At 42.9% G+C, this 17,360-nt stretch overlaps 1 protein-coding gene across 1 annotated transcript; it reads left to right on the top strand.

The window, feature by feature from the left end:
* The first annotated feature begins 440 nt into the window (after positions 1 to 440).
* Positions 441 to 836, top strand: LOC149069037 (uncharacterized). Its single transcript, XM_089250334.1, has one exon. The coding sequence runs from the start codon at positions 441 to 443 to the stop codon at positions 834 to 836; it is 396 nt and encodes a 131-aa protein (XP_089106460.1).
* The last annotated feature ends 16,524 nt before the right edge of the window (positions 837 to 17,360 follow it).

The raw sequence follows: 17,360 nt of genomic DNA, 5'->3' as shown, positions 1-17,360 counted from the left end.
AATTGTTCTTATATTATGTTAAATTAAAAAAAGGTTATAGTAGATATATAAAAAAAAGCTGGCTTGAGTTCTTTTGCGACTCCGACAAACACCAATAAAATGGTGACCCGGACGTGATATGAACCTTCTGATCTGATGCCGACTCAGTAAAAAAAAAAAAAAACCTCGTGGAGTGATCCATCAACATCCGAACACCTGCACGAGATGCGAGCGATATACAACAGGTAATGTGGCCTATTCTGTATATTTAATGTATCCGTGAAATTATTTTTTAATTTCTACCACGATGCTTGAAAATAGAATCGGTGCATGTCGATATGTCACGCTGAGGAAATTTCCCTCTCAACCCATGTATATACCTATGTTATTTTTTCCGGTATTTACCGCATTTTTAATTGTTCGCATCTAAATTATTTAGCATAAAAACGCATAAAAACGTCATGGATGAAAATTCCGAGCCGCAAATCAACCGCGTTGCCATTAAGCTTCCCCCATTTTGGAAGACAAATCCCACATTATGGTTTATGCAGATAGAGGCCCAATTATCCTTGGCCAAAATCACCGTAGATGCCACAAAATTTCATCACGTGGTATCGGCTATGGAATCCGATGTCCTCAATTCGGCAAGCGACATCATTATCAACCCTCCTGAAGGTCGCAAGTATGACGCCTTAAAGAAGCGTCTCATAGAACTGCATTCAGAAAGCGAGGCTTCCAAAATACGAACCCTCCTTCAAGGCCTCGAGCTTGGTGACCAGCGTTCATCACCACTTCTCACTCGGATGCAATCTCTTGCCGGGGGTTCCGTTGGGGAGCCACTTCTGAAGTGGCTATAGTTGTCCCGACTCCCAAAAAACACGCAAAGCATTCTAGCTGCCTTAAACGAAGACCTAACCCAACTCGCCGCCGTTGCCGACAAGAATGATCTTACCTTTTCACCCCACGTAGATGCCTCTAGAGTGGAATCCCCCACGACGCACTTAGAAAAGAAAATTGAGCAGCTGACCAGGCAGGTGAGCGAACTTTCAGCTACTGTCCATGCGTCCCGCTCACATAGACGTTTCTCGTATCGGCGACAGCGCAGTCGTTCCCGCAATCGTCAATACAAACCCACCGCAAATAATTTGTGTTTCTACCACACTAATTTCAGCGAAAAGGCTAAAAAGTGTGCATCCCCTTGTGCATACGCGGGAAACTAAGCGTGCGATCGCTAGACGGCCATGACCGCGATTGCCGTATCAGCCAAATCATCCTGGCCGACCGTAAGAATAGAGTAAACTTTCTCATCGATACGGGCGCCGACATTTCGGTACTCCCAAAAATCCACCGCCCACAAGAAAAAACTGATGATGGTCTAGTCCTTCGTGCTGCAAATGGCACCAAAATCTCTACATATGGCACTAAACTGCTTACTCTCAACCTAAATTTACGTCGTGCATTTACCTGGTCATTTGTAGTAGCCGATGTCGAACATCCTATCATAGGCATTGATTTCCTCAAGCATTTTAATTTGCTTGTCGATGCCAAAAACAGTTGCCTCATCGATAAAGAGACCAATATCTCTTCATATGGTAAAACCGCTGACGTCAGCTCATCTAGCTCCAGCGTCACTATTCTTTTTGAAGCTTCCGACTTCAACCAAATACTCCTGAAATATCCAGAAATCACAAGCCCCTCTCTTTTATCTGACAAGACGGAGAATACCACAGTATTCCACCATATTGAAACAAAAGGGCCCCCAGTATTTTCTAAGCCGAGACGCTTATCTGCCGAATTAATGTCAGTAGCACGACAAGAGTTTGAATTCCTGATGGCACAAGGTATCATTAGACCATCTAGAAGTCCTTGGGCAAGTCCCCTTCATATGGTTCGAAAGTCCAATGGCGAATGGAGACCATGTGGAGATTTCCGACGATTGAATGCTATCACGGTACCAGACCGCTACCCAGTCCCTCACATCCAGGACTGCACTCAACTATTCCACGAAAAAACCATCTTCTCAACCTTGGACCTCACACGGGCATACCACCAAATTCCAGTGCACCCAGATGATATCCCAAAAACAGCTGTCACAACTCCTTTTGGATTGTTTGAGTTCGTCACTATGCCGTTTGGCCTCCGCAATTCTGGTCAGACTTTCCAAAGATACATCCACCAAGTTTTAACAGGGTTGGACTTCTGTGTTCCATACTTCGATGATATTCTCATCGCTTTCACCAATGCTGAAGAACATACACACCATCTCCATCAGGTCTTTGACCGTTTGAAACAACATGGCCTCAAATTGAATCCAGCCAAGTGTGTTCTTGGTAAGAGTGCAGTCAAGTTTTTAGGTTGCCTCATTACCCCACAAGGTGTGAAACCACTGCCAGAGAAAGTACAAAACATCACAGACTTTCCAACCCCAAAAACCATCGCTGAATTCAGACGTTTTTTAGCAATGATCAATTTTTATCGACGTTTCCTACCGAATTCTGCGACTACACAAGCTCCTCTGAATGAATTCCTGAAGGATTCCTGAAGCAGTTCTTCACACCCACGAAAAGGATGGTCCTAAGCCTTTAGCATTTTTTTCAAGAAAGCTATGTCCCGCGGAGCGCAAGTACAGCACTTATGATAGGGAGCTCCTTGCAATTTACGCTGCTATCAAATACTTCCGCCATAGTCTCGAGTGCCAGAATTTTATTATTTTTACCGACCACCGTCCTCTCACATTTGCTTTCACAAAAATTTCAGACTCTGCCTCCCCTAGGCAACTCAGACATTTATCCTACATTGCTCAGTTTAGCACCGACATTCGACATGTATCCGGCTCTAACAATGTGGTCGCGGATACATTATCACGCATACAGAACATCAATGCCCAGACCATTGACTTTACCGCCATCGCTGCTGCACAACAGAGCGACAAAGAACTTCAAAAGTTGCTGAGTGATCCAACGTGTTTCCTTCAACTTCAAAAACTAGAACTCTCTCCTGGTGTGGAATTAGTATGTGATTGTACCGGACAAAAAATACGACTATTCGTTCCCGAGAACTACCGAACTGTTCTATTTAAGACATTGCACGATTTGTCCCACCCTGGGATTCGGGCCACGAAAAAGCTACTCTGTGAGAAATACATATGGACGTCTATATGCAAAGATGTCGGTTCATGGACGCGTGCCTGCATGGACTGCCAGCGATCAAAAATCACTAGGCACACTAGGAGACCGCTCCAGCAATTCCCAATGCCTTCGAGCAGGTTCGACCACATTCATCTGGACTTGGTAGGTCCGTTGCCTCCATCTAACGGGTTCACTTATTTACTCACCTGTGTGGACCGTTTCACCAGATGGCCCGAGGCGATTCCGATAGAAGACCTCTCGGCTGAAACAGTCGCTCGAACTTTTGTTGGGCAATGGATTGCCCAATTTAATAATTGCTAATTTCTAATTGCTCGATTTGAGACCCCATCCACTATCACTACCGACCAAGGACGCCAGTTCCAGTCCTCCCTCAGCTCTTGCTTGTCGAAATTATTGGGCGTTAAACAAATTCGCACGACCCCATACCATCCTGCCAGCAATGGACTAGTGGAGAGGTTCCACCGATCATTGAAGCAGTCGCTTCGATGCCACAACGATCATCGATGGACCGAGACACTGCCGCTTGTTCTCCTGGGTTTGCGAGAAGCCTTCAAAGAAGATATACAGTGCTCCACTGCAGAGATGATGTACGGTTCCCCAATCAGACTACCGGCCGAATTCCTCAATCCAACACCTAAATCAGAGGAAGATACATCAGACTTCATCTTTCGACTGCGAGAAAATATGCAAAAGCTGACACCAGTGCCAACATCATCTCACTCAAAACCAACGACCTTCGTCCATCCTCAGCTCGATAAGTGCACCCATGTCTTCGTGCGCCGCGATGGGGTGAAAAAACCTTTACAGCAAGCATACGTTGGACCGTTCAAAGTGCTCAGACGTTCTGAGAAACATTTCACCATCGACCGAGGAACTAGAGAAACCACAATCAGTGTAGACAGGCTAAAACCTGCCTTCACATTACTGGAGGAAAACTGTTCATCGACAACCGAAGCAACAGATACGACGGCAGATCCTACTCTACACACATCGACGGTACCAAGTCCGACTCAAACCACAGCAACACGCTCATGTAGGCGCGTACGTTTCAACCCTAAGTACAGCAACTCGTATGTGTAATCAGAAATCGTACCGTTGGTACTTGGGGGGGAGTAGTGTGGTGTATATCTAGTGCGGCCTAGAAACAACAAATAGTAGATTCAGTAGTGCCAGGAAGAGACAAAAAGAGAGATGAATCTGGCAATACGAGGAGTTGGCACTTTTGGCTAGACCCATGGAGGAAAGAATAACAGGAGGTGACATCAGGAACGAAAATTGAAGCCGTTGTGGCAACCCTATGGGCTGACAAGTAAGCCCAAACAAACCGCTCTTTTCCCTATACTTAACATGTGTTTTGCCGGATCGAATTCTCTTAAAATATTAATAACTAAATAAATTTATGCACCATGACCATTTAATGCGTCTTCAGGTAATCTACATGATCTAATAAAGGGGAAAAATAAAATCTTATCCTTGTATAAGGGGTTGTTATATTTTTAATTTATTTTTGAAAAAGGGGAAGATCACTTTTCATTCTCGACTCGTCATAAGTTTTTAGTTCAGTGCATCAATTTATTTTAAAAATTTCAATTAATGTCTATGGGAATATGATTAATTAAAAAATAAAGCTCCAATAAAATGCAATTTTCATAATTTTTTTCTTTTAACTGTTTATCTTGCTTTTTTGTTTCGTCCATCATTATGATAGATCCGGGACATTTCGAAAGTATTTGAGGCCCGTGGGCGCTCGTCTTAAGCTTTACATGAGGAATTTTGATTTCTGAATCAGTTCTGAGGTGCTCGAGTACCTTCTGACAGGGCCGTAGCTAGGATTTTTTCCACCCGGGGCAAACATGATTCAGCCGTCCGTGGCAAACAGCATTTTGCCGCCCCCGTGAATCAAAGTACTGGAAGTGCTCGAACGTCGTCCGCCACTGTGTATGTGTGGTTTTTCTGCCTGTAGGCTGTACAAATTTCGCCACCCTTCTTCCGTTCCACTCTCATATTCTCGAATACGTATTACTGGAAATATATGCCGCCCATCCGAACTTTCCGCTATGTAGATGTATTTGAGAAAAAAATATTAAGAAATAAAAAACTTTTTTTACGAGCCGCGATAAGTCATCTCTCTGGCCTATAGTACTTGAGAAAATAATCTGGGCTGTTTTTTTTTCTCTTCATTTTGTACCAATTACTTTGCTTTTAAAGTGGTATGTGTACGAAAATTTGACAAAAAAGTTTCGAATTGAATTTGAAATCTAAAATTGTGTCCGTGTTCGAGTTTTTGCCTGGAATGGAGAAATATTTCTACAATATTTTAATATAAACAGCTGAAAGGCATTATATATGCTAATGCTTTGCATATATAATGTTTTTCGCAAAAAAAGTCAGATTTTTTCAAACACCGCTTGTTCAAGTGCCTTTAAACATTGTCTTTCTCTCAGCACTGAGGTGTTACATACTTTGGCATAATTTTTTTAAAACTAAAATGCCGAGAAGAACTTTTGTGGCACAAGATATGGGTAAATTTTGGTTATTTTTGTAAAAGGTTCCATGTTGTTGAAGCTAATATTCGAAAACAAATAACAACTAAAATTTTAAAAGCTCTCGTTCAATTGTATAAATATATCCAAAGAATTTGAGAAAAAAAAATCGAGTTCCTAAAGTGAATAGTAAATTTTTAAATGATTTTTAAAAACGGGGATGTTTCTCATAGGAAAGCATGGGAAGCCACGGTTTGTTTGGCCTTATTTGGTCCCTTTAATAGAGCGATCACTGGCTTCATCTGGCAACCCAGATTCCCCATGCCAAAGCGCTTGAAGAGCTTTGCCCCATGCTTTCTCAAGGGAGGCGCTGGTCTCGTCACCTCCTGTTATTCTTTCCTCCATGGGCTAGACCAGTGGTTCTCAACCTGGGGCCATATGGCCCCCTTGTGGTCCTGAGATATTCTAGGGGGGCCACGGGAAAAAATCAGAAGAAAGGTGATCCACGACAGGTGGTGAAGGGAGTCAGAGAACTGCGAAGAGAAAAAAAAACTTTAAAAGTGAAACGTGGTTGAAAAATATTACTACTTTCAGAATTCATCAGATCCGTTCATAGAAATAGGGTCATCTTAACCCTTGGGTCAGTGCCGTCTTAAGGCCTCAAGAGAAAAGAGGCCTCACAAAAATGAAATCTGGCTGAAATTTTCAAGAATTTGCCTGGTAGGGCCTCAGAAAAATCACTTGGCCCGGGGGCCCATGATGCTCTTAAGACGGCCCTGCCTTGGGTCTATGTGGGCATGACCCGGGTCTTCATGTCTATAATGGAGGAAGGGGGACTGCACTATATGGAATCTGATACTATGATTTTCATATGTAAGCTGTTACTTCCAGCTAAGTATTTAGGGCAGCCAGAGCAACGGTTGGGGTGTTAGGAATGTCGATTTATCGTGTATGTTCGTTGGATCGTACCGTATTTTACACAGACCGTTTTTTAACATATAATTTGACTCCTGGGAGAGATGATAATCTGCCATTTGAGTCCGTGCTTAGCCAGGATTCCAGAGATTGATCTGATTTATTAAAATTTCATTCATAATAAGAATATAGAAAGTATCTCAATCTTGGGTGAGGGTAGGGGAGCCCTGGATAGGACAGGGGAGCCACGAAAAAAAATGTGATCCATAGGGGGCCATGAGCTGAAAAAGGTTAAGAAACACTGGGCTAGACCCCGCTGTACTGATAGGACGCTCTTCCGTCGCTTTACTAAAAACATGTAATTGTTCTTATATCATGTTAAATTAAAAAAAAGGTTATAGTAGATATATAAAAAAAAGCTGACTTGAGTTCTTTTGCGACTCCGACAAACACCAATAAGTAAAAGAAATAATTCCAAAGTTAATAAAAGAAATAACTCCAGAATTAGTAAAAAGGAATAATTCCCAAAATGATTAAAATATACGTTACCGCTAAAGTGCACACACACACACACAGAAATCAGTTATTCTCTACAGATTATCTAGGTATCAAGCAGTTAATCTGCGGATTAGCTAGGTAATGTGCACATTAACGGCTGCATATAAAACCGAATTCACTAGAGAAAAAACTCTTACTTTTCCTATATTATGTAGATGGCGCTACAAAATCGGAAGAAAGATGCAAAAGTGTTGAAACCTCTATATTGCAGTGCCATCATTATAAAATATACTTTCATTTCATTTATTTCTTAAATTACGAGAAGGGGATGGTTTCGGAGAACACAATCTACTGAAATATTAACGAAGTACACTCTCTATGCGGAATACAGCTAGTTTTTGTGTATTTCAAATTCCTTTATATTGTTACATAGTCTTACGCAAGTGCTTGCGGATTGGCGTATGGGCGAGAGCATGAGACTCTTAACCCGTGGGTATGGAGCAATGTTCAACCCCGTCAAGACTGCAGGTACCTTTTGACAACCTTTTTTTTTTTTTCTTGTGCATAATTCCAGATCTAATGATTATTCTTAATATTGATCCATTAAATCTTGATTCCGTTACATTCTCATTGATTTTTTTTTTGCCATAAATACAAATAAATAATTTTTGTAAAGTAATTAATTGAAAAAAAATTTTTTTTGTCAAATTTTGAAGCTTTAATTTTTTTTTTTTGGCACAAAGAATTTGTTACTTGTTTGTTGTGTTAACAACAGTAAAAAAATGTTTTCCAAGAGAAGATTCTTTATCAAAAACAGCTAGAGACCGAGCTCAAACAACCAGAATTAATTTTAGCCATTGTCCCGATGACCATACGTCCCGTATTTTCCGCGAAATTTCCGTATTTTCATGTAATTTAATAATAGGATAGTGGTACACAGGGAAATTTTTAAAAGAAGACTAGAAAAAACAACTAGCAACTAGATGGCTATTTTACTTCCAACAAAATGGTTGAAAAAGACCAGGTCTAGTCAGGGTCGCCTCAAGAGCATCGTGGGCCCCCCGAACTCACGTGATTTTTCTAAAGCTGTCAGTTCTCGAACATGGTCTTATCTCTCAACCAGGCCTTATTTTTTGTAGGGCCCTTTCTTATCTTGAGGCAACCGGGCCGTGCCCGGGTCAGCCCATCCGTTAAAGACGGCACTGGATCTAGTTGGAAAATAACTAAGTTGGGAACACTGGTTTGTGGTTAGTGCCACCCATTTTACGGGGGGGGGGGGGGACCAATGGACAGAGCCGTCCTCAGAGGGCATGTGCGACAGGTGCGGTTGAACCGGGAGGCCCTGCACTTACGGTAGTAGAAAAGTGAAGAAATATATTTCATATACATTTTTTCAATACTGGGATTTTTCTCTCTCTCATTAATTTTACATTTTCATCAATTCTGGGATTCTTTTCTCTCATTATTTCAATTCAATTCATTTCCACGCATGAAAAAGACTTACAGAACATTATAAAGCTGGTATAATTATATATACACACAAGCAGAGGCACCGAAATGAAGAAACCATTGAGAGGGCTGAAAATCGCCATTCGTCCCGTATATACGGGGATCCAGCCCGTACGCAGAAGGCGGAATAGTGTATTGCATGTTCAAGAATTTTTGGGGGGCCTCAGTCTCTTCATAAAATTTATTGGGTGTCTGAAATGGTCTCAGCTCCCGGGTTCCGGTGCCTATGGATACAAGTAAAATCATATTAAACAATATATAATAATACAAAATACAAGTACAATCCAGTCGAACCATGGAGAAAACGGCATGTAAATAAGGGGTTATTCAAGTATTACGTCATCATCGAGGGGGGGAGGGGGTTTCGGATTTGCTGACTTTTGATGACAAGGGGGGGGGGGGTTGAAGGTTGCTGAGGTCATTAACCACCTCTTTTTGAAGATATGAAATATTCTAAGCTGCTGACAAGGGGGGGGGGCGGGGTCAAAAATGGCTGAAAATCTGCTTATGTAATATTTGAATGGCTCCTAACATGAAAATGCAATTAATTTTGGATTTTCATCAATTCTGGGATGTTTCCTCCGACTAATTTTGAAGTTTGATCAATTCTGTAGTTATTTCTCATTAATTCTGAATTTTCATAAATTCTTGGATTTTTGTTTTCATTATTCTGGATTTTGATCACTTCTGGGATTTTTACTCATTAATTTTCCATTTTCATCAATTCTGGGATTTTGTTTTTCATTGATTCTGAGTTTCCATATGGAAATTGTACCACGGAAAAAATCCCATAAATTGATATCGATTATGGGATATTTTCTTTCATTAATTCTGAATTTCCATCAATTCTGGATTGAGAAATTGAGGAAGGTGACGTTACCGAGGGGAAAGCACAAGCGTTCTCCTTTCTCAGTTTTCAAATCTGGTAAACCCTACCCATGGCCCCCACGTCCAGGCCCAGTTCTGGACATTTTTCATGCGCAAGTGAATGACATTTTAGTGATAAAAAAATTGCCCCTCCCTCTTCAGTTAGCACCCTAAAAAAATCTTTTTTGCCCCCTCTCAGTTGGTGTCTTCTGCGGCCACGTGTTTCGCAGGATTCAATATCCGGCCTTGCCCACATCCTCCGTCAAACCAGACACGACCCGGGCTCTGTCCCTTCTGGGATGTAAGCCATTTACCCGTAAGGGTGGGATTGTGGTATCGTTGGGAGGGCCTGCCCACATCCTGGAGCAGGATCCCTAGACTGGGACCTTTGGCTTGTCTCCCTGTCAGCCTTTTCACGGGCCCTCAATAGACCAAAAAAAAGAGATGACAATCGTCCTAGGTCCCCACGGCTAGTCCTGTCATCCCCACCCTCACGGAGGGCCAATGACCCTACCTTAAAGTAAATAAAAGTTCTTGGATATTAATCTCAGGGCCGGGGTATATTATCATTTAAAGTTTTAATTTTAGTTTCAAAACACATCCCGTGGACTCCTCCATCCCCGGTAGTCCGCGGACTACCTACTGAGAAAACCACTAAAATACATAAATACAGAAAACGAATACAGTTGCATGCGAAATTTTATTTGTGTTTTCAATTGAAAAGAGTTTATTTGAACTGAGTTCGAGTTGCGAAATTCACAATTTATGTTCAACAGGTCACTGGGTCGAACGGTCATCAAAAGCAGCAAGAAATACCTTAAACGAATGGTAAATCGAAACAAAACAAAAATACGCCACCGAAACTGGTTACGTCACAGTCAAAAATCGATAAGTGTCGCCATCTATGAGGATACGTTCCCACTATTTATTTATTGCACTTGATATTACCCCACCCACCCCACTCTTCTTTCACTACACTTTCTCTTTTCCCTTATTTAGGAGTAGGAGTTATTCACGGGGCTAACGAGAAAGAGACGACGGGGCTCTTTCTCGTTAGCCCCGGTTATTCAAGTATTACGTCAGCATCGATGGGGGGGGGGGGGGGGGGGGGGTCCGATTTGCTGACTTTTGATGACAAGGGGGGGGGGGTTTGGATGATGATTACGTCATCAACCACCCTTTATAAAAATATGAAATATTCTTAATGGCATCTTGAACTAACAATTTCCCGATTGATAAGTCTCCTAGAACCTAGAGTTAACGAGAAGAGTTCAGACAAAGCGCAACCGCAACAAATGTATGCATTCGTCAATCGTCATTCCAAGGAGGGGCGGGAAGATCCTCAAAAATTCCTATGACCGCCTACTAAACCGCACATAAACCTTTACCACTTAAATGTTCCTCTGAGGAACTCCCAACGAATTGGTCATTGATATCGATGCCATATATCAAGGCCGTACATCAACCCCCCACCCCGGGGGTGTGAAACAGGTGCGGTCGCATTGGATCCAGCGCTCTTTGAAACCCGCACTTGCGGTAGATTATTGGAGCAGGCCAGTAGCCAGAAATTTCGTTCGGGGGGGGGGGGACCAAAGTGATGGAACAATAGATTTGGCCATCTTTTTTTTCCCTTTTTCGGTCATTTTCTCACATTTCGGGGGGGGGACCAGACCCCCAAGTCCCCCCCCCCCCCGCTACGGACTTGTATTGGAGGCTTCTACCGACTCTAAAATTATTTCTTGCATTACTCTTGAATTTTAATAAATTGCGAAATTATTAATTTCATTAATTCTAAATTTTCACCAATTTATTTGGAATTATCTCTATCATCAATTCTGGAATTATCTCTATCATCAATTCTGGAATTATCTCTATCATCAATTCTGGAATTATCTCTATCATCAATTCTGGAATTATCTCTATCATCAATTCTGGAATTATTTCTATCTAAAATTCTGGAATTATTTCTATCTAAAATTCTGGAATTAATTCTTTCACTAATTTCTTTCACCAATCTGAAATTTCATCGATATATTCTGTAATTATTTCTTCCGCTAATTCTGGAGTTTTCATTGGTGCTGGAATTATTTCTTTCCTTTATTTTTAATTCATCAATTCTAAAATTTTAATTTGTTTCAGGAATCGTTTCTTTAATTAAACTCACCTTCGATGCTGAATTTTCATCAATTTTTGCGTCAATTTACGTTCAATTGTGTGTTTAAAATTTCTTGTAACGATCTTTATAAGCATTCCTGTATATTCTGGAATAATGGATGCCGATTCCCCCCACAAAATATATAAAAAATCGGGGCAAAGAGGGGTCCTTAACATTTTTGGTATCCCAAAATTGTTGAGATGCACCTGGTCCCGCACCTATTAAGGGTGGCCCTGCCATCAGTGCCGTCTTAAGGCATGGGGCCCACCGGGCACCTCAAGAGAAGATGGGCCTCACAAAAATGAGATCTGGTAGAAATTTTCGAGAATTTGCCTGATAAGGGCTTCAGAAAAATCACTTTTCCCTGCGGCCCTTGATGCTCTTAAGACGTCCCTGCCAGCCATACATGTTTTCTGTACCTAACGTAAATGGATTCAAAATGGATGTTGAGGTTTTCTTCTCCCAGAACTGTTTCCGGACTGTATTTTTCATATTATCCAGGAACAAGCTGGAATGTGGTTAGAATAGCATCTGCCGTGTTTGGCGACAACATATGGCTTCTTGTATTCTGGGAAACTTTTATAGCACTCGAAAAATCCAACCAATAAGATTATCGGTTGCATTTGTTCGAATGTAACCTATAAACTTTATTGGTTGGATTTTTCGAGTTTTATAAAAGGGATTTTATCAAACTTTTATAGTGTAATACCGGCCTTAGAGTGAAAATAAATTTTCTTCCGTAAAATCTGTTTCTGGGAAATGCTTTTCCATGTGTTGCCATCTACCTTTCGAATTCTAATTGTTTTGACTGTTGTAAATACACTGCTGGCCACCCAAATTGCAACACCAAGAAAGACAAGAGATATCGCAACAATATTTATTTTGTAGATAACATGTTGACCAAGCATCAAATGATTAAATTTATAGACTTCTGTGAGGTGTGGTTCCTGCCAAAATCAGTAGCCAGAGTAGCCGCCATTGTTGGAGATCACCGCTGCCACACGCCTCGGCATTGATTCAAAGAGACTTTGGATGTGTTCTTGGGGTACAGCAGACCAAGCAGCTTCCACGCGTTGCCAAAGTTGATCTGGTGTGGCAGCTTGGGATGTAATCTGGGCCAATCGTTGAGCAACCACGGACCACATGTTTTCTATCGGCGAAAGATCCGGAGAGCGAGCTGGCCAGGGAAGCAATTCAATCTGGCGATTGACGAAGAACCTTTGGACAATGCGTGCCACGTGTGGTCGCGCATTATCCTGTTGAAATATGGCTGTGGGCAAGCCCTGAAGGTAAGGAAGGACAACTCGCTCCAACACCTCGGAGATGTAGCGCTGGCTTTTTAAAGTACCGGCAATGCGTACTAGAGGAGTGCGAGAGTGATATCCAATACCGCCCCATACCATAAGACCCGGTGCAGGACCAGTGTGGCGGTGCATTTGCATTTGTTCAGTATCCTCTCTCCACGGTGTCTTCAGACTCGAATCCGACCATCACGGTGTTGCAGACAGAAGCGTGACTCGTCAGTATAGACAATTTCATTCCATTGTGCCGTCCACATCCTTCTTTCATCGCACCATTGGCGGCGGAGACGTCTGTGGTTCTGCGTCAAGGGTAGACGAAGTAATGGACGTCTTGCGGACAGACCACTCTGCTGTAAACGGCGTCGAATGGTACGCGCAGACACTGGATGATGCGGTACAGACTGAATGTGCTGTGCTATGGTTCGTGATGTGGCTGAGCGATCCGTCACTGCCATACGCACAATACGCCTGTCATCACGTGAAGTGGTGCACTGAGGTGGATGCGATCGAACACGTCGGTCCGTCGTACCCTCCTGCATCCAACGATCACATATCCGCATTACAGTTATTTGGTTTCGTCCAACACGACTACCGATTTCCCTGAAAGATAATCCACAATCTCGGTAGGCCACTATCCTTCCTCTGTCGAACTCGGATACTTGATCAAAAGATGATCGCTGTTTTCTACGAGGCATAATTGATCGTTTTTTTGAAAAAACCACGAGAAAAACACAATTGCCGTACTTCAAATCGTCGAAATCTCCAAGCCTTAAATAGCGCTTTGAAGTGGCGCCACAGGCGCGCGTGATGTGCGTCTGCGCTGAAATTCTAATCATTTGCATATCTCACCTCCGCTAATGCATGTTGTAAATTTCATATTATTTGCATGCTTCCTTCAGGGTGTTGCATTTACGGTGGCCAGCAGTGTACGAGTGAATTTTAACTATTGTGAGCCTGATCGCTATCTCCGTGGAGAGACTTTTTCGACCCTTTCAGACACGAGGAATCATTTTTTGGAATTTCCAAACTGTTTTTGCATTATTAATTCTCGACAAAAAAAGCATAAAGAGCACATGTCGGCAAATCTTTTCTTTTTTTCGGCAATTTTTTCTTCCAAATTTTCAATTTTTTTAATCTTTTTTTTTTTTTCTGAAGAAATAATTCGCTTCGTTCAACTTTTTCCAGTCTAGATGATATGCAGGGTATTTTCATCTTCACACAAATTTTTTTCCAGAATTTTATTGCTAAATATTTCTGCAATAAATCGCACTTTTCCGTGAGGCTTTTTCTCCACGAAACAATCTTAAAAACTCCCCCCGAAAGTTTAACTTTAAGTGCTGCCATCTCTGATGAAAGCCCCAGAAATTCACATTCACCGTATTTCTAACTCAAAACTTACACAATACTTTGAGACAGAGCTTAACTCCCTGAGGTCAAAAGAAGAAGCTTCTACACTCTACAGTGAGGAAAAGCAACCCCCACATTTGTGGCAACAGGGCGTGAAAAGGTTGAATGGGATATCGGCACGCATTTAGAGGCGTATTCATGGTTTTGTCGCCTGTGGGCTATACAAATTTTGCCGTCCTTCTCCATTACAAGTCTACTTTCATTGACTCAAATTTGCAACCTTGCGTCATAACCCTCTTGCACCCCCCCCCCCCGTAAATATGTCTCTGTCTCTAGGTCACTCTTATGGCCACTACTCGAATGCTAACACGCTGTATTGGTCCCTTACATGCTTGCACCCGTTCTAGGTCACTCATCTTTTCGTAGCTCATACGCTTACACAATGTTTTCGTCGCTCACTAACCTGGTCTCTTGATCTCTTGGTCAACTCCCATGCTCAGGCGCTCCCTGGCCCCTGGGGTCTCTATTTTAGTCACTCATCGACATAGTACTTCACTCTAGGTCATTTCAATATACTCCTTCACTCTCTAGGTCACTTTCTGACCGATTCTTTGCTCTCTAGGTCACTTTCTGACCGATTCTTTGCTCTCTAGGTCACTTTCTGACCGATTCTTTGCTCTCTTGGTCATTCTTTGATTCCTCCACGTGCTTGCATACTCTTCTGTTCACTCATATGCTTGAGACCCTTTAGGTTACTCGTTTGGTCACTGACTGACCTCTAGTGCCTAGCTCTCTAGGCAGATGCAGACGTATGGTTTTACTGCTTTTGTGGTCACTATAAAACTTTATACCTAGCTTTTTCCATTCTAATGATGTTCTTTGCCCCTCATTCCTCAAATTTGCCGCCCCTCCGAACTTACCCCCCTTATAAAGCCCGTTAAGCGGCCCCTCCCCGTAAATCCACACCAGCTCGCATTCGTGCCGCGCAGTTGAAAAACCATAGAAAACCTACTTCCAGCCAACCAACACTGTGCCTTCTCTGGGGTTCGAACCTGGGTTCATCGTGATGACCACATGAACGCATGACGGTTATGTAACCACCACTGTAAATCTAAACAGAGAAAACTTTTGTGATACGTCATAGAAAGAGAGACACCATTCTTTCTTTCTTTCTTTCTTTCTTTTTTTACGAAATACGGTAATGGAAACTGACATTTGTCACTGTGACCGAAGAAAGGGAAAATGCGTAATAAAACGATTCAGTGCGTTACCGAATGGGTCTTTAGTAGATATGGGCTGTTCGAAGCGCTCTGTTTAACTCGCGATTTGCATTTCAGTTCAGTAAGATATGGATCCCACCTCGATTTCCATTATTCAACCTTTTTCTATTCATATTTTTGCTGGATCGCGATTCAGACTGAATGATCCAGAGGGTAAAAAACAGGTACGGGCAAAGCGTTTTGAAAGGGTGAGTGAAAGCGTCTCAGCCTCAGATCATGCCATACTCTGCAGATATGCGTTCACAAAATAAGCCAATAAACCTAAATACAGTATATCCGTGAAATGTTTGATTGACCTGTATTCAGGGTCACCTTAATAACATCATAGGCTGTCCTCTCGATTGTTTCAATGGAATGAACAGTGCCCCACCCACCAGTGCCACCGTAACTACATCCAGACCTAACTTGACCCCCGCTCTGCCCCTATAGGGGTGCCACCGTAACTTGTAGTGAAGATGGCAGTGCCATTCCGCTCGCCACACAGAGACACCCGCGGGAATATGCGACAAGTGCGGTTGCAGTGCGACCGCGCAACTAGGGGGGAGCAGGCGAGTCTGATGCCCCGGGTGCTGCATCAGAGGGGGCACCGAATTCAAACTGTAACCGCTCTTTTTACATTGAGGCACGTATACATTAGCACGCGGATCATGTAATGAAAGCATTAGTAATTGGTTGTGTATGTGAACGATTCCTGAGCTGTTTTCACTGGACCCACCTGGAATCGGTTTTTTTCAACGAGCACAAAGCAAAGAAAGGAACACAAAAGGAAGTTTGTGTACTCACGAGCGGATTAGAACCGCTGCGGAGGAGGGGGGGGGGGTCCGTGCGCTACAAGATCGGCGCGTTAGTGTATACGCGCCTTTACAAGGGGGCGCCACAATCCGTGCTTGTCCAGGCTAACGAAGTATTCAGTTGTACCTTGAGGGCCCTTGGTAAGCTGGGGCAAGCAGCAACCCCTTGTGATGTTGAAGGAAAGGTCAAAGGGTGAAATTTGTGCCCTCTGTGGTTCGGCGCCCGGAACACCAGACCCACCTGTTCCTTCCCTTGTTGCAGCCCTGTCCACAGTCACATATTTACAGAAGAAGGGCTTGGCGGGCTATAGTACAGGGCGGCAAATTCAGAGGGGAAGCAAATTTAATGAATGAGTGGTCAAGGATATTAGTAGAGGGGGAGAAGCGTGGCAAAACTTGTATAACACACCACGATCAAGGGTCCCCCGAGGATGGGCCTACCAGTGTTCTATCCCTGGGGCCTGGTATGATTTTAATTTTTGTCTTTTTTCATCCTTCAATTTCACTATAGAGGGGAAGGGGTTGAAAGGTCCGGCCTGGGGGTGTGACCAAATGGGTGGCTTAGAGTGTGTGAGCATGGGAGTGACCAAAAGAGTGTACTTGCAGGAGTGGAGGGGGGGGGGCAAGTGGGTTATAGCTTAGGGTGTCGAATACGAAGAAAGCGAGTAGTCAAGAAAGTTACGCAAGATTGGGAGAAGGGCGACAAAATTCGTGTAGCCCGCAGCAGGCATTTCAACTTTTTCCGGGGGGGGGGGGAACAAAGAACATGTGTGTGTATATATATATATATGCCATTTCTAGTGTATTTTTTAAAACCGGCCATAGTAGAGGAATGCCCGGGGGACTATGATGCAATTAAGAAGGCCTTCGACCTTTTCAAGTGCATCAGTGCTTCTTAAGGCCGGTGCCGATTGGCATGGCCTCCACAAGGGCGGGGGCTGACAGGGCTGTGGCCTGGGATAATTCTCATAATTTTTTACCTTTTTTTCACTCAATAAATTAGCTAAAGCGTGAAAAGTTTGATCGGGGGGCCCATGGAGGGCATTGCCCCCCCCCCCCCGCGTCAAAGGTAAAATCTAAAATCGA

This window comes from Pholcus phalangioides, unplaced genomic scaffold (genome assembly GCF_987345545.1).
Source record: "Pholcus phalangioides strain wild (caught in Gottingen) unplaced genomic scaffold, Ppha-v1.0 ptg000024l_1, whole genome shotgun sequence".
In the NCBI taxonomy this organism is placed as follows: domain Eukaryota; kingdom Metazoa; phylum Arthropoda; class Arachnida; order Araneae; family Pholcidae; genus Pholcus; species Pholcus phalangioides.
Note: the sequence above shows the minus strand (reverse complement) of the source record. Positions and strands in the feature narration are given on the sequence as shown.

Coding starts and splice junctions, on each gene's coding strand:
- LOC149069037 (XM_089250334.1), top strand. CDS start 441: ATGGATGAAAATTCCGAGCCGCAAATCAACCGCGTTGCCATTAAGCTT.